This window comes from Lutra lutra, chromosome 15 (genome assembly GCF_902655055.1).
Source record: "Lutra lutra chromosome 15, mLutLut1.2, whole genome shotgun sequence".
Classification (NCBI taxonomy): Eukaryota; Metazoa; Chordata; class Mammalia; order Carnivora; family Mustelidae; genus Lutra; species Lutra lutra.
In genome coordinates, this window is record NC_062292.1 from 61498025 (window position 1) to 61516466 (window position 18442).

At 45.0% G+C, this 18442-nt stretch overlaps 1 protein-coding gene across 5 annotated transcripts in view; it reads right to left on the reverse strand.

The window, feature by feature from the left end:
• PBX1 (PBX homeobox 1) overlaps positions 1-18442 on the reverse strand; it is a 283448-nt gene that overhangs the window by 29746 nt on the left and 235260 nt on the right. For 2 of the 5 annotated variants that reach the window (XM_047703683.1, XM_047703685.1), the window contains 3 exons: positions 13184-13319; positions 8161-8320; positions 945-1057 (listed from right to left, as the gene is read on the reverse strand). In XM_047703683.1, coding sequence (XP_047559639.1) covers positions 945-1057; positions 8161-8320; positions 13184-13319 — 409 coding nt within the window. The remainder of the gene's footprint in view (positions 1-944; positions 1058-8160; positions 8321-13183; positions 13320-18442) is intronic. The other 3 variants (XM_047703688.1, XM_047703687.1, XM_047703684.1) reach the window with 2 other exon arrangements.

The following is an 18442-nucleotide window of genomic DNA, read 5'->3' on the forward strand; positions in this document are numbered from 1 at the left end:
CCTTGCGAGGACCCAGGTGATGGCCAGCTGTAAGGTCACTCGACCAGTCTGACCACGGCTCTTCACACTTGTCCCTAGGCTGTGTTTCCTGAATCACTGGCCAGGTGGTCTCTTCCAGGCGTGAGGTGCTTCCTGTTCCGCGGGCAGGGAGTGAGACTGGGCTAACGGGGCTCAGAACTTCCCTAGCCATTCTGACCCAGAGCATTCGACTTGACCCTGTCCCGCAGGCTCTGTGCTGAGACAGTAGGGTGGCTTCCTGGGATGTAGTGAAGACAGGCTGTTCGCTAATGGGCACCGAGGGTTTACACCACATGACCGGATTTTTGCTTCCCAACGTGGGCCCCAACTCATGACCAGAAACCCAAGTCCCATGACCTCAAGGATGATTGAGAAGATGAGTTTAGTCAACCTGCTTGGGTGTTTGTAAAGCTTGAAATGAAAACAGAAGATACAAAGGTATTTGCCTACTCATTAGTCACCTCCTTATCTGGCTAATATGGAGTGTGGGAAACCCGCAAGCAAGAGGAGTCCTGCAACAGGAGACAGTGGACTGAACTCCTCCTCCCTTTCCCTTCAGAGAAGAAAGAATCCACTGCTTCCACGTGCCCGGCGGGCCTCGGTCACTTCACCCTGAGCTTGCTCCTCTCCTGCTTTCCCATTGTGGCTGACAAGTCAGAGCCAAATGCATTCACAAAGTGTGGACGAGACTTCCCATGACCATGGTTGTCTTTGGTTTGGTTTGGTTTGGTTGTTGGCAAGACTTTATTTCTACATTTTCCCTCTCTCTCTCTCCCCCCTTCTCTCTCTTCCTCGCTCTATCTCCCTCTCTCACCCTCTCTCTCACTCTCTCCTCTCTCTCTGAACAGAACTGGCAAGTGCCAAGACGACCGAGGGCTCTTGGACTCCAATGCATTCAGCTGGTGGCACATTGGCTGGGTCCCTACCTGTGACTGCACGTTGGCTCCAACCTGGGCCCCTTGGTAAGAGTCCCCATTGAGTGACTGCACGCCCATGAACAAATCTCCAGAGTTTGACATGTTAAAAGAACTGGAAGAACCTGGAAAGGAAAGAGTGAGGCACCTGAATCACAGAAAGGAAAAGGCTCAACCCCTGCAACTAACAGCCAAGAGGAAGAATGACATGCAAAGCAACCCCTCCCAAATAAACACTAAAATAAAAATAACATCCACAGAGTCTGGTTAGTAGCATGAAGAACAGAGCAAGCAATAAAGGGTGCGTATCGTTCATGTTACGTGAAGCCACGTCTTACTGCGAGTTGCCAATAGGACTGTGTCCCCTTAACAACTTCAAGCTGAGACAGGGAATATTTATTCACATGTATTCTTCTTAATTTAGTCTATTTGAATTGGAAATGGTCTCCAGGACCTCTCTTTCATGCCCATAAAATTCTAGGGGTTGCCAGGGGAGCACAAGCTGAAGGATACGGACTAGTCAACGGATGGTACTTCTGCCACCAAGATGGCGTGCACAAGCTATTCGGCTGGTTTCCAGATATGCTGTTGCCAACCCAACTGCCCTCACATGGGAAGCAGCCCTGGTGAGGGAGGGTGGGGAGTGAAGATAATGCCACACATTAGGGCTGGCCATGGGATGGGAGTCCACTGACATTTCTGATCTCTAGAAAGGAGGTCAAGCTTCTGGCTGGGTAGCAAGCAGCCCAAGAGAGCCTCAAGGACTACAAGAAGATGTGAGGATGGTGACGTCTTCCCTTGGCACCTGCTATTATGGAGGAACGTGAAACAGAATAATGGGCTGGGAATTCCGAAGCATGCATGAAATAGGAAATGCTAATAATAACACTTAAGATAATAATAAAAGTGGGCCTCAAGAGGAGCAGTCAACCATCTGCTTTCACCTCCCAGAGAAGAAGCCTTCTCCCACACAGTTAGCCTTTAGGCAACACCCAGGTGGCACTATGGTAAACCTGGCCCACCCTCGGCCTCAACATGTGGGTGTGGAAAAGCTTCTTATTATTCTGAAGTCATCGTGCAGCTCAGCGCATTAGGAAAGAAAGCTCAACGTGCAAGGTTTGGTTAAAACATGACGTTAGCCTAGAAAAGGAGAGACCTTAGGGACCCAGGTCAGTTCCACTCTATTTCCAACTCTGTCCTGCTCGAATCGCACTCTTGTCCTCACATTTGACAGCCATCATCCACTTGGGATCACCCAGCAATGATGCCCCAGCTCTGACGTTTTCTTAATCTCCCAAGGTAGGGAATTGCGCTCTCCTAGAGGGCTGTCTCCTGGAGCTCAAGAGAAAGCTTTTCCTGTACTCTGTCACTCTGCTCTATGCTGAACTGCTCATAGGATCCTCATACGTCTAAGGAGGGCGCCATTTTGAAAAAAACCAAATGGTTCACTTGGGGGAAGGATCCTCAAGGTAGGAAACTTCTGTTTTTCTTTGTTTTGGGGATGTTCATCCCCACACAAGCACTAGCTAGCTCTTGAGCTACATAAGCTGATTCCCTACTCGCTCTTGTTGTGGGAAGAAGGGAACGCTTTTTCTGGGGGGCAGGAGGGTGACTCAAGTGCCATCTGGAGGACTATGATGTCTCCATAGCTCTGGAACATGTCTTGTCTCATTGGGCATGCATTTCTCAATTTAGCTTATCTGCACAGAAGTAGACAACCGGGGTCCTGAGCCAAAGAGGCACAAGGTCTGACCAGGCAGGGTAGCCTGTTCTGGAAGTTTCTTCCAGTAATGTGGTGCCAATCTCCCCAACAGGTGGCTGAAGCAGGGTATGGCACAGATCACATAATTCCCCGGCCTGCATGTCCTATATCCTTCTCAAACTTTCTGTCCATCAGAGCTACAACCTAAATAATAAGAGCCATTTTGCCATCATTTACCACACACGCTCATATTTAGATGGCATCAGAACCAGGAGTAGTCAGCTCCAGGACCCCAAATTATAATTGCTTATATAATATCATAATTTTTTTGCCTTCCTCCCTCCCACAAGAGTGTTCTGTTTGATGCCCAGATACATTCTTTCTTTCTCTCCCAATCAAATACCATGTACTAAACCCACGCTCCTTATGCCTGGCTGATGGTTTATTGGAAATGAGCACCCAGCCCAAGAAATGGGAGAGACCCCCAAAGGGCAGTGCTGGCGCCAAGGAATATGGCGTCCATGGAACCATAAAGGTAGGGGATGTGCCATTTACAAGATACACCCTGCAACAGACACAGATGATTTAAAAAATATATGTGCATAGATAAATTATAAATATGTCTGGCTACCTAATGTACACAGAGATAAATAAATATGAACATATCAATGGCTTTCACATACAGATGCACTTGACTCAGAGTAATTGCAGGAATCACTCCTTGCTCTCGCCTCTGTCTGCTCTTCTGGCATTTTGTTGTCCTTGTGTAGCCATGTACTACACGACCACATCTTCCAACTCTCTGAGAAGTATCTAGAAGCGGGGCTGGCTCTGAGAAGAGGCCAGGGGCCACGCATACCACAAGAGAGCAGACAAGCCCACACAAAACTCGAAATGAGGAGGAAAAGAAATGTTCTTCATCGGGCACTGGAAGGGAGAAAGAAACAGCACAGAACGGACAACTTCCTGAGGAGGTATCCTTGACAGAGAGTGAACGGGCTGTCTTGGAGGTGCCACAAAGTCTCAAAGAACTCCCAAGGAATGACCTGGCTTGTGGAGAAGGTCCTTCAAGAACCTCAGGGGCAGGTGGCTGGAAAGTAATCCGCAATTACCAGAAGGCACATTTTAAGATGTGCTTGCCAGTTAAAAGGTTCTGAGTTTGGAGTGGGAAGGGAGGCACGTGTCCCATGTAAGCTGTCACCCAGACATCGGGGGCATGTACAGAGCGGAGCCCACCCTCCACTAGACAGACAGGACATAATGGATCACCCATGGATTCTAATGCCTGTGCGCCGGCAAGTATGATCACGGGGAGATGAGTTAACATCCATTTCCCTAAGATCGTTTTCCGAAGGCTGCATTTCTACTCTAAAGAGTCTTCAGGAGACTTCAATTTGTTCAGAGGGGGGAAAAAAATAAAACAACAATTCACTGCATCCTCTCCCCAAAAACCCAGAATACTAATGACAAAATCTAAACTTAGAGCAAGGTTTCCGGACACTGGCAGTATTAGCATTTGGGGCTGGAAATGGGCTCATGGTGGAGGAATGTTCTATGTGCAGTAGACGGTCTTCCATCTCCCTAGCCTCTAGTCACCAGAAGCCAGCAGTACCCGCCTCCCAAAACCCTGACAGCCAAATGTCTCTAAGCACGACCGAATGTCCCCTGAGGTACAAGTTTGCCCTGTTGAGAACCAATGATGCAGAATAAGAGAGGCGTTACTTTTTCTTACTGAGGAACTCGAAGGGCTTACGAGTATTGGCGTGTTATTCCTCAGAGCGTTTTTATGAAGCAGATGTATGGCAAATACAGCTTCCTGTTGCAGTTTTGAAATCAAGGCTCCCAAGAGATCAGGGGGCAGCCGGTCAGACTAGCCTTTCTACACCACTTAGAGGCTCAAAAGATGGGGCCTCTTTGCTAGACACGACTTCATTATGTCTCGGGCTTGCTTCTCTATTTTCCATGATTATTCCCCTTCTAAACTCCAAAAATCACTGTTGCTTTCCACCCAGGACAAGGCACAAGAGAGAAGGGCAGTCTGGTTTGATGGGAAACCCCTTCAGAATGTACACATGGCAAGAGTCTAGCGTTCCAATTCCGGCAGGCTGTGTTTTCATTTTCTACCAAGAAATTAAGAGAAGAAAGAACATAGCAGAAAACATCCATGGCATTCATTCTTTCATTTGGTTTAAAAAAAAAAATTCCAAGAGTTCCTACAGATTTACTAAGTGTCAGCCAGCCTCCCTAGGTGTGTTACCTCCTTCCTAACAGTGTGTATTACATACATAAACTTCTCTTAGGGAGCCAGAATCTAGGGGGTTTAATATGACATCTTCCCCCAATCCAGAAAACACCAAACCTCCTATTAGGGGTGTAACTGATATATACAAGGGCTTGCCACTAACTATATAGTGTCAAAGGAAGAACTTTCATGGCTGAGCCTGCCATCCTTGAAAATACACACACACACACACACACACACAGCCAGCAAAAAAAGATTCCAGATGGGGGAGGGAGTCCTGAGCCTCAATAAGCCTGGGATTGCTTTGCTAATCACAGAATCTAATCAATTGTCAACGCTGATGCTGTTTGCCACAGCAAACATCTGCAAGGCACAAGCCAACTTCTTCTTTCCTGGATGCTGATAACCTGACCTTCCAAAAAGGGGCCCCGTTTTTCTGAGATCTTATTCCTGCTTTTCTTATCTCATCAAAAATAGACATGAGAATGGATCCCTCTAGGTAATTCCGGAAGTATGGACCCAAGGTTATAATGATTGCTTCAGATGGTCCCCATTTTTGCTTCTTTTTTCTTCCCCCGGAAAACGTAATTTTCTTCTCTTCCTTCTATTCTTTCTCTTTGTTCCAGGCATTCTGCTCGACTCTGCTGATGTCAAATATGAAGCATGCAGGGTGCCTCTCTACCTGCTTGCTCGTCCCCCATGGGTCCTTACCCCAAGTGATTTTAATGAATTATGCTTGAGGATCAGGCATCTATCCACAACCAGGAATATTCAGAAATGACCTAAATAAAGCCACTGAAGAAGTGCTTGTCCACACAAAAGCCTCTGGAGGGAAGAAGATTTACTTGCCAAGCATCCTTTTTGCAATAGAAATCAGTAACGTAAATTTAGTAAAGCTTCGGGTTGGGGGAGGGCCCTGCTTCAATATTAAGGATATAAAAAGTTCTCAGTGTCCAGAACTCTTAAATTTCAAACTCAGCCAAATTATATCTTCACATATTAACCTCTTATTTAAAACTTGTGTCTATTTCAATGACTCTCTATCCTTCGGCGTTATCTAGGAGCTAGTATGTGACATCCTAAGCACCCTGTGTGAAAAGTCTGAACACTTTAAAATTCTCACTTTATTTCTGCAGTGCTCTGGGCTGTGATAGCAGCAAAGGAAAATACAGAAAAGCCCGTGTATAACTTTTCCTGTAAAAAAGTTGATGAATGAAACTCCCACGCTTTTGCACACATACAATAGTATTTTCTTTTATCTCTACTGAAAAAAAAAAAAGCACTACAAAGGGGTTCCTCTGCATATTATTTCCAACAACTTAAGCACAACTGGAAGGCTTAGCTCCAATTTTCCATAATAATTTACTTGGTGCTTAGAATAGTCACCTAAGCTTAAGCTAGCAGAAAAATTCTTTAGAAAACTGTAATCATTGACTGACATTCCAAGAGAGCCAACATAATTCTTAAACAGAGTGGGGGTGGGGTTAAAATGCTTACTTTTCTCTTTTTAAGATCTTTAGAAAAGAATAAAAAGTTACAGCTTTAGTAATGAAGGGGGTCCACAGGGTCCTTCTAGGGACTAGTCATAAATCACGCTCAACCATCTGCAATGCAGATCTATTCGCGACGGGAAAAAGTCATTTTGATATCTGTTTTGCATTATGATAACCTTTGCAGGAGTGGTGAGTGTGTTTTTGCTAATGCTGACAGGACTGTACTTCTACCAGAGACAAGTGAACATGTCTGGATAGCAGGGTGATTCAACGAGTGTTGCTGGCCGGAGACTGAAATGCTTAAGAGTTGACCAGATGGGGAAGAAGGAAACTCTTTGGTTACTGAACCTCTTAGCCTTGATCCTTTGTCAATCATGCCATGAAGGGGAAGGAAGGAAATAGACACACACAAACCTCGAAAAGTAAAAAGGCTCTTCAGAGTTGTTCAACCTGGTGTGCTGGGAAAAATACATAACTAGATCCAATTCTACACTGTCTTACCACGTCCATGGTTACAAAGCCCAGGCCACTCTTTGTGCATGATTCCATTTGAACAAAAGGAGGCATGGAGATACAGCCCACTGGCTTGGAGAAACTTAGAACAAATTAGGGCCTCTAGAAGCTCACAGAAGATGTTAGTGTGTGGAGCCTTATAGATCTTCAGTAACAATCCACCATAAGGTAGAGAGAGAATTTATTTTAGCGAACAAACAAGCATCAGGGGGTCAAAGGCACTTCCCAGAAATGTTAGAAATTAGATTTTTAATCATCTTACAGTCCAACACATTTAAATTTGTGACCCTTCAAGTTGGAGGCATTGGTCTTCTTAGGTGTGTGTCCCACCCCCAAAATCAGTGCAGTGGTTCATTATAATGAATAATGTGAGAATAATCTGAGACCAAAATTATTTAATAAGGAAGCACTTCTGGGTTTCCCTTACCAACAACAACAACAACAAAAGTACCAACATGCCTTCCACAGCATACAGATACTAAGGTTATATTTTATGTATTATTGATTATGGTTTTTTTTTTTTTTCATGTGTGGAAATTCAGAACTGGTGGTAGGAGGCAAACCCCAAAATATATTATGTTAGCCCAAACTCTGAAGTTAGTGATGTAATGCACATTCACTAAAATAAAACCAGGGCCAGAGCACACGACTAATAATACTCCAACGGGGAAACTGGAATCTGAATAATGTGAATTAATGACTGGCAATTTTCTTTGTAGTTTGCATAAAGAAACCAGCAAAATAAAACAGTGAAGAAAAACAATTCTAAACAACGTTGAGCAGTAACCCCAGTCTGGCTTTGTAGACCAAAGCATTACAACGAGGAATATTCCTGCAGAGAATGTAGGCTAGTAGGTCACCCAAACAGTATGTGATGGGAATAGCAAAATAGACAAGGATAAAAACTTTATGTGAAACAGACAAAAGGCCAGAGCCCTCAAGGGACTATGTCCAAGTATTAGAGCTAGCTCATTGTCCTCTTTGAAAGGAGAATGTGAAGGTCCTCTCTCCTCCAAACCAACCAATATAGGTCTGTCCAACTTAAACAGATACATCGGTGCAGACCTCCAGACAAGCCTGTCTTAGGAACAGTAAAACACGCCGCTCTTTGGAAATGAAAGGAAAAACCCAAAGGGGCCTCAACAACAAAAAGGACAATCAAATACATAAATCAACCAATCGGAAACCTGGAGAATGAAAAGAAAACCCCAATGTAGGAAAAGCAAGTATCAAAATGGAGCACGATCCCCCCCCCCCAAATCAAAAAGAAAAACTAACCAGCTGAGTTAGGAGTCGAGGGTGAGTTAGCTTGGCTTCCATGGGCTGACACATTGGTAGCAGTGACAGCCGTTTTGGCGGCATAAATATTGGCTTCCTCTTGAAATTTACCTATGTTCTTCTTGTACCGGATTCGTTTATTTCCAAACCAGTTTGACACCTAGAGCAGTGTAAGAGAAGAGGAGAATGTTAACATTCCGTCCCGTGCAAACATCTCAGAGGAAAATTAAGGCATCAGGGGAGGGCTGGAGGCAGGCTACCAGGGCTGATCCTACTCTGATTTTGCAACAACAATGAGATCTAAAGGAAGGGCACCAAGAGGGGCCATTGCATGTAATGCGATTCTCCTGCTTAAGACAACACCATTTAGCAAAAACAAGGCCGCGCACCGTCCTACGGAAGAGCTGCTCATTTGGATTTGGACAATTTTAGTTTAGGACGACCATTTTAAAGTGGGTTACCTCCTAAGAACATGACCCGAAAATAAACACAGCATTTCAGGAGAAATGTTCCTTATCGATGCTAAACACTGACTTTTGAGAAACCAAGAGGCACAGACTTGTAATCATCCATACAGGTCTGTATCAACATATAGGTGCTCTCACTGAGGGATTAATTTCACATTTTTACAAGCTGAAGAACGCTAACATGGACCACATTCTTAGCCACAGGTACTACAGACCTTAGGATCCAGATAATTCCATCAGATAGATTTCACCAAGAATTTTGTACAAAGCTTGGGGTTAGCTACACAAACTGAAGCATAGCAGAGATTAGTCCTTGGAATCCCAAGCTTTAAATGTTAAAGCCAACACACAAAATAAACCTAATTAACTTTCTTTCTTTTTTTTTTTAATATTTCATTTATTTATTTGACAGAGATCACAAGTAGGCAGAGAAGCAGGCAGGGAGAGAGGAGGAAGCAGGCTCCCCACTCAGCAGAGAGCCCGATGCGGGGCTCGATCCCAGGATCCTGGGATCATGATCTGAGCCGAAGGCAGAGGCTTTAGCCCACTGAGCCACCCAGGCGCCCCCCTAATTTGCTTTCATTTGTTAATTTATTTCCTTCATGTGACTCACAGGAGCTATCCTGGCTTGACTCCGCATCCCCATTCCCTTTATACCAAGACCCCTGGTCAGACACAAGGGGCGACTTAGCGAAATTCAAGTGTTACCCCTGTCATTCCTGCCTTATGAGGTACATTCTATACCCCAAGTTCCAGATGTGATTTCAAACTAAAATGTGTGTGGTTTTTTTTTTTTAATAAAATTACAAAACAAACTATGAATCTGGTGACAGAAGAGGAACTTGATAACACAGGTACCACTGCTGACATGTACGTTCTATTAACCCAAACAATGGCGGATAAAGGACATTTTTGCAAAACTGTAGTTACCTTTGAAACGCATTAGCAAAACTTAAAAATCTCACAAGGTAAGCCCTCCTTTGCCTGTGTGGCTTCTGCTACGGGAGAAAAGTTAAGCCTCTGTTATCAAAACCAAACCATACCACTGCAGTATTAGTAAACGAGAGGAAAAAAATTCAGTGACAAATTGCTTGATTCATTGTCAATGCTGGTGTCTACGGGATAGGAAGGGCACTCTGGGGCCATTTTAGGACCATAGCATATCTAATTCCATTCCCAAACTCATGCTTTCCTTAGTATAACCTTCACTATCTGTATGAGGGAGAGGAAAAGAGGCAACAAGACTTTTCTAAGGTAACTGGGTGCATTGGAAAAAAGGGGGAAAGATGAAGGTCATCTGGGAGGACTTTTGAGGAAGGAAAGAAATGCCTGAGGTCTAGTTAAATAAGCTACGTGAAAAGAGGAGAAGGAATGTTTTGTGGGCGTGATTCCCTTCTCAACAAGAAGAACCAATGGGTGGACAAGATGCGTAGTCAGCTCAGGCATTCCCTACATGGCCCACAAGGTGATACTGGGATGCCCTGAACCATGTACATAATCAGTGCTTTCAATAGTTAACTTGCTGTTCACAGTCATGGAGGGTCTACTGTGTGCTAGGCACTAGGGACACACACAGGATAGACACAGTCTGAGACAGGTGATACAGAAAAAATAATCGGTTCTCTGGGGAGAGTCTGATCATGTTTCAAACACGTTAAGTTTGAAGAGCTTGGGCAGAGCCATGGCAAAGTCCAGTGGGAAGGAAGACACACGAGCTTGGTGTCCTAGAAGTCTCATCTGAGTATTCAAATAAAGGTACACCTGCAGCGATAAGCAGAGAAGAGATCACTCAGAGCGAGTGTGCAGGATAGTCCTTTTCCAAATTGAGTGTGCATGGAGAGATTGTTCACACAGATTCCCCCCATCCTCCCTTAATTCTGACTCAGGACCGGGGTCAGACCTAAGAATTTACATTTCGAGCCAGCTCCCAGCAACTGCTAAGGTTGCCTTCTGTAGACCACACTCCAAGCAGAACGAGTATAGAGTGGAAGGACTACCGAGGGATCAGAGGAGAGGCTGGTCTACAGATGGATTTTGGGGTATCTGCACATTTTTGTTTTGTACCATGGGAGGAATCGACAGTAAGTAGATTTTGAAAGAACCTGTAGTACAAAAAAAAAAAAATGGTTAAGAACCATGGGGATAGGCCTGAAGAAATGAGGGCTAAAGAAAAAAAATGGTATTTCTAGGGTAGGTAGAGACAGTAGATCCTCTAAGACCAAGCAAAAGTGGCCCAAGAGAAAGAAGGAAACTCCACAGAGAACAGTATCAAGGAAGCCAAAGTAGGAGAATTTCAAGATGGAGGGATACTTTTTTTTTTTTTAAAGATCATTTATTTTGAAAGAGAGAGAGAGAGTGCGAGCGTGTGTGAGCATGCATGGGGGGAGGGGCAAAGGGAGAGACTCTTTCGTGCTGATTCCCCACTGAATGTGGAGCCTGACATGGGGCTTGATCTCATGATAATGAGATCATGACCTGAGCCAAAACCAAGAGTTAGATACTTAACTGACTGAACCACCTAGATGCCCCAAGATCAGGGGGAGGGGTAATTATTAACCCCCAAAATGACAACAACAACAACAAAAGCCCAAAAAATAAGAAGGAAAGAGACAGCCCCAAAAGGGCAAAATTTAAAAAGTCCAAAATCGGGATCCCCTAGATTTGGGAACGTAAGGGAGATTTAATAAATCATATGGTCCAACAAACCATGACTGGCAGATGGGATGACTAAGACCCGACAAGAGGGAGTTCCCTAAAATCTCACAGTTGACTCTTGACAAAAACATGCTCCTAGAAAAACACTCTTATTATTGTATCACATCATACTGTCTTGTCTCCCACGGGGATTTGTCTGGCAAGAGTGGAACAGCTCCGTTGTTGTTGGGAGGGAGTAATGTACTGGGGAAGGAAGAATGGTGTGGCCTTAGGGTGAGTGAAGCAAAGGGAAAGGTGATACAGTATGTAAATATTCATTTTAATGGACAAATTATGTGCACCTGGGTTTCCCTAACAAAGGAAGTGACAGTTGCTGGAACAGGCCAGGATTCCATCTTTGATCTAGATATAATATAGACTAGCTCCAGAAGAGTTCATTCTACCACCAACAGGGATTTAGAATTCCAAATCCCAGAATTAGAAGTCAGACAGTCTAGTGATTTAATTCTACTACAGAAGCAGAAGATTCCACATATCAAATTTACTGATGGTTGGTTAGTGATATGGTTCCTGCCTGCAACCATTCCTCAAACATGCAACAAATATCAGAAACCAGCAAATGCCTTTCCTTGTGGACAAGGGATCTAAAGTTGGACAAGAATGGGTAGAGACCCAGACAAAACCAGGTGACCTGAGTTTGACCACTCATGTTCTGTTTTCCTACAGTTAAGACTGGAACAACCTTCACTTGGGTCAGAGTACCTGAGGAAGGTCGGAGTTGCAAGGGTTAGTGTTTCCAAGGCTTCTACCAAATCCCCCACAGCTTGTTGGGCAGGCCCTGGAGAGCCCTTTATTGCACATACTCTGTGTAGAGGTCTGTATTCTGAATGGACCTAACTGGGCTTAGTTAAGCACTGACTGGTGGGATCAGCACCCAGTAGGGAGTAAGAGAAGCCAGGATTCAAGTCAAGGAAGCACAAATGCTCAGTTGATACAAAACAGCATCGAGTTTGCTTGCAAAATGCTAAGCGAAGTTTCTCACTAGAGTAGGCTTCTTTCCCCCCTTCTCCCACCCCTGTTATGGAAATGCCAGTACACAGAGTTCTTTTGCAGGAGACGTGTATCGGTGGGACTTCCTCTTCTCTGACAGGTTTCAGAACTATCATTGCTATTCTCAACTAGAGACTAGGGACGGTATTTGAGGTTCAGATGAAAAAAGTTCTGGATGGATCCCTTGAGTAGACGAAATATACATACGTGTAAATATTGCCTACTTTTCTACTTCATGCTAATGCTGAAGACTCCAGGTCAATAAAAATGTTTTACCATGTACTTTTCCATGTCAACAGGCACCTGTTATGGTTATCACTCTTTGGGGAAAAGGGGCACTCAGTGACATTTTGCACAACCGTTCCAATGCAATCATAGTGACACGTTAAAATCCCCACACTCTGTCAGTTTCAGAGCGAGCATGTCAAGAGGAGACATTTGAGTCCCTTTCATTGAAAAGTTCCACTCACTGACTCTGTGCTGGGTTGAGCACAAGATGGGCTAAGGTATGGACTATGTTTGAGAAAACAGTATGAGAAATGCAGATACTTTCCAAGGACAGCCAAGAACCTTGACCCATTTTTGAAGCAATGGGGCATTCAATGGGAAGAACCCTATCCCTGTTTGGCTACCGGAATCTACTTCTCCCACTCCGGCTGGTCCCTCTCAAGTTTGTCCAGGTACTTACTAGAAACTCTCCCACTTAAACACATTGAGTGCTTACCTTGACATGTTAGGGTTTTAGCAAATGGACCTTGCAAGGCATAAGAGCTCAGTAAAGCAAAACCTCCAAGACGCTGCCATGTGGCTCCACCAGACCCAGGCTAGCAGGTCTCTTGAGGGCTCCTTACCTGGGACACTGTGATGCCACACTTCTTGGCTAACTCCTCTTTGGCTTCCTCACTGGGGTAAGGGTTGCTGAGATGGGAATAGAAATATTCATTCAGGATTTCCGTCGCTTGCTTGTTGAAATTCCGTCTCTTCCGCCTTCATAAGGAGAAAGAAAAGAATGACAAAAAACATTCACACCTAATAGATATATAAAGGGAGAGACGAGGACCTACTTCTGTGAAAAGGCAAATTTTTGAGCAAAAAAGTGGATTAGAGGAAATTTGCACCAAGGGGGTGGATGTCAAAGCCATTACTGCAAGTATCTGTTAAGGACAGACTGTGCATCATGGGGCACTGACCAGAACAGTCACTAATACTTGTCCCGGGTGGAGAGGAGCATGGAGTTTCAAAACTCAGCCACCTTGGTGTTGAATCCTTGGAGAGGGATGCCTCTCCAAGCCCCAGCTTCTTCAGCCGAGAGTGGACAGTCACGCTGGTCTAGCAGAGTGATGGTAACTGGAAAATGAGGCCATACGTAGAGGGTACTCTGCGCGGTGCCCGGTACGTGGTGAATGCTGGGTGACAGTCTCTCTTTCTACCAGGCTCCAGGCTTCGGACCTCACCCTTTAGAGCAATCAATTCAAATTATTCATTTTGTACAACTTGTGAGAGAGCTACGGTTCTTCCCATTTCCCAATGAAGAATGGAGTCCAAAGGTCATTCAGCCTGCGTGTCATAGAACCAAGGTATGAGTTCCGGTGCGCCTAACTACAAAACCCAACCTCGCTCTTAGGTACAAATGACCTCCTGGAAATTACAGACTCTGGAGCCTTAAGTTAAAAATAAGTTATTATTTTCCTTTTATTCCATCCCCAGGTAAATGCATGCAGCATTTTCTAAAGACATCTGGGGAAGAGGGTGTGCAAGGCACGGACACTGGCCCACTGGACTGCGCGACCTCCCTCAGAAGGAGACAAGGAGCACTTTTCAAGCTAGAACAGCTGCTAAATGGTAAAACAAAAGCCCACCGAAATCTCTTTAATACACAGGTTGCTGAAAGGAAGAGAACCACGTTTTGAATAAAAGCATTTTTTTTTAAAGTGCTAATTGAACTAATTTAAAGTGAGAATCACTTGACTGCCTCCTCACAGCTAAGGCCCGTAGGCAGGTTGGGGGAGCTATTTGGGGATGCCAGGCTCACAGCAGAGGCTGGCTGGACCTCCTTGAGGTGGGAGAATGGATCTTTAAATCAGCTCTTTTAGCATTTTTGCCCTTCTTGCTTTTATCAAAAGCTTTTTCCTTATGGAAGAGATTTCCAGAAAATCCTTGGTTATGCCAGGACACAGGATTTCCCGATTTAGCCCAACAGAAAACACGGAGCAGCCTTGCTAGACAAGAAATTCAGCTAATATTGTATTTTCAGGGTCCCACTTGGACTAATTAACACAATAAAGTGCCTGATTTTACCGGATGAACACCATCTGTCCATAGGTATTAACCACATCTGTCCAGACTATGCCAAGCCCAAGTCACTTTTCCAAATCATGCTGAGTTTCTGGGTCACCCAGCATCAGAAATTGGATGGAATAGATTAAAAAAAAAAAAAAAGCCCAACTCAAAAAATAGGCATTTGTTAAAAGTCCATGCCTGGTGGGAATTTGGGGAAGATAGCCAAGTGGCTAACGTGGGCTCCAGGCTTTAGATAACCTCTGGCTTCTTCCCTGCCTAAATAAAACAGTTGTCTTGGGCCTGGGGAACTGGACCCTGAAGGCTCCCTTAATTGGGAGAACCTTGGTTCATTCATTCAGCTGTTTGCATTAGCATCCCACTGTATTTCTTGGGAGTCTTCCAACTGAGCTCAAAGGAAGCCTCTCTGGAACGAGCTGGTGATATGGGGCTGGGGCAGACACGCTGGTCCCGACTCTCTTCTCACAGTGATGTGCAACCTTCCCTAGGTGGTCTCATTCACTCTGATGGGCTTCCTTATCACCACTCTCAGTGGCTGTCTCCATGGAGGGCCTTGGAAATCCCAAGATCAGGACTTTTCAGACTTCAGAAAACCTAGTGCAAATGAATCACTTCTGATGGGAAGGTTCTTTGAGCTAGACACCTGGCTTTGGCCTGAAGTGGGATCAACTTGGTGAGTTAACATTTGTGACTCTGAGCCCATCAAAAGCCATGGGAGTTGGGTATCTGGGTTTTTAATGTAAAGAATGTGGAGGTGGAGCGGATGGATAAATACGTACTGGATAAATGCGGCATTTTAGGAATGAAACCTTTTGAATCAAGGTGAGTCAAGAGTGGGCGGAGCAGGCATCACAGGCACAGTTGCTAAATACCAGATGTGTTACCCCCTTCCCTGTCCACTCTCCTAAGAGTCGCTGCCTGTCTCCCACTGCACTCCCCAGGCACTTCAAACACACCCCGTGTCTCCAAAACTGGCATTGCGTTTCACCCAGACCAGCTCTATTGTCTTCCTTCCCCGCATTACCACAGACACAGTTCCATGTATGTAATTTGTTCATCCATTCATTCCAACATGTGAGGACCTAGCAGGTGCCAGAACCCAGGGGTGGTTCTCATCCCTTCCTGCTGTCTTACCTTCATCAGATGATGGGCCCCACAGAGAGTCCTGCCAGTTCTATTCTATTCCAGCCTATTGTTGCTCTATTTTTGAAATGGGTTCAGAGAAGCCACTGTCTATCATGTAACGGTCTGGCTGGGGTTGCACAGCGGCACTTTTGGCAATGAGGGGTAATGTTCTAGATCTCTGCTGCCCAGTCTAGCAGCCATGAGTCTGCTTGTGGCCACTGAGCTGCTCAAACGGAGCTGGTGTAACCGGAGTGGCAAATTCTGAAATTTTACTGATTTCAATGTAATTCAGTTAAAATTAATTTAAATTTTAAAATCAAATAGCCACTTACTAGACAGTGCAACTCTAGACCAATGCGTTCCAGAAACACTTTCTGGAAGGTGTGAACTCACAGCCCTGCCATGCACCATCAAGGGCATGAAATGCCTCTCAAACCCCTTGCTTTCATCTATTCTGTAATGTACCAATGTTTACCTTAAAGAAAAATGATCTTCCCCTGCATATTTGAGTAAAACGGGGAAGGTACTTTATACTTATTCTGTGTTCACCCAGTTTGAGGGGCACAGGCTTTAACTGTGGGGTCCTACTGCGTCTCTTGTCCCATTCAGCTCATCTTCAAAAAAAAGCATTAGAGTAATTCTCTCAAGCCATGGATCTGATCATGTCACTAATAATAGTAACAGTAATAATAATAAAAAATATATAAATATGATAAATAAAATAATAAATAACATAAGGTGGTATTCCTTAATATATAAGGAAGCACTGTGTGAATTATGGCATGAATACCATATTCCAGACACTATCCTAAGTTCTTTTTTTCTTCATATTATCTTATTTATTCCTGCATATGGGATTAGCCCCATTTTCCAGACAAATGTCCTGGGGCCACTTAACCTCTTTTACAGAGGTTGCCAGAATTTGAATCTGAATAGGCAGTGGCAGAACTTACACTCTAAAGGACTGTCTTCCCTCCTTAAAGAGTTCTAATGGTTTCTGCTACTTCTCAGGGCAAATCCGAAGTCTTCACCGGTATAGTTAAGGGTCTTCAGTGGACCTGTCCTGTCCCCAGTGCCTCATTCTCCCCAGTCCTAAACACGCTCTGCACGATTTCGTCTAGCCACGGCATATGCTAGCTTCTCCACGCCCCAAGGACACTCGTGTCTTTTACACTGCTGTGCCTCTTCCCACCCACCCATGTATTTCTCTCCCACAGCATCTGCCACAGGTTTACCCAGGTCTCCCCAGCTACACACCACGTTCCTCGAGGGTGGGAGCCACGTGTCACTCATCTTTGAAACCCTAGCGCCTCACACATAGTAAGGATTCCAACGAAGTAATGCTTGTTGATGTTGGCTTACGTTGTTTCACTTTGCCCACGGTCGTCTCTCTGTCTGGCAGACACCAGGCTGGCTCTGGGATCCTAAACTGTCTGCCCTCTCCTGCGTTCTGCCTCCTGTTCAGGCGTGGAGGTGGTGGGAGTACTTCACGAGGAATGCGCCATTTTGTGTTCCCTCGTAAGAGCGTCTGTTTGTCCCACACCACTGTGAGCTCCTTGGTGGTAAGATCCACATTTAATGTGTTTTTTTTTTTCCCTCTTAGTGATTCCAGTGGCTACTCCAGCGTCCAGCAGAGAGTAAAACTCAACGAGATACGTCAGTCTCAATGCCGCCAGTGGGCCCAGGCCTTGCCGCCTGCCCTTCTCTCTTGTAGCCCATCTTCCACTTTACTGCTTTGTTTAACGTAATCCCTCCCTTGGGGTGAAACGCGGAGGTGTCCTCCCAGCTGTTTAATCCTCTTATTGTTGTCTCCGGCAAAATGTTATGGAACAGAAGCCCAAATTATTGCTTGAAAATCATTAAGAGTGTTTGCAAGTTCTCCCTCCCACTTTCGACTGAGAAAATGGTGTTGGTGGTCCTGACGAAAACTTTACCAAGTTGGAGAGCACAATGTTCGGTCCACAGCATGGGATAATAAGTGTCAAATGAATGAAGGAATGGATGGATGGCTTTTTTTTTTCTGGCACAATTAAATCAATGTAAGGAAGAGAAAAAGAGTATGACTCCAACGGACAAACCTGGATCAAGTGCTCAGCTGAGGAGTACGGAAAGTGGAATCCTAAGAAGGTACCAGACTCCAGCCTGGCATCGCCACCCTCCCCGGAGCGTGGGTGGGGCTGTGACAAAGAAAGGATGTCCGTACTGTGTTTAGGGAGATCAGGCTAAAGCCTTAAAATGGTGAGATTCTCTTGTTGGCTTCTAGGAACAAAGCAAGCAACCAAGCCGTGAGCTGGTCAGGGAGGGAGTGGCTTCTGGGAGCTGAGGACCTCAGTCCCACAACCACAAGGAACTGAATCCTGCCCACAGCAGGGAGGAACCTGAGCCTCCCCACGGTGAGATCACGGCCTCTGCTGACATCGGGATTAGAGCTTTGAGAGGCTAGGGCAGAGGATCCCATTCAACTGGGCCCAGACACCCAAATCACAGAAACTGTTTCATTAATATCTTTGTGTTGTTTTAAGCTACCAGATTTGCAATAATCTGTTACCGCAACAGGAAACGGAGACAAGGACATACCCGTGACACTACAAAGACTAATCCTTTTACTAAGTCTAACTCCCCTTGTATTTCACTTGTCTTCCACCAGATCTTTCACGGATGAAGCCCCGCCCACCAGATGCACGTGG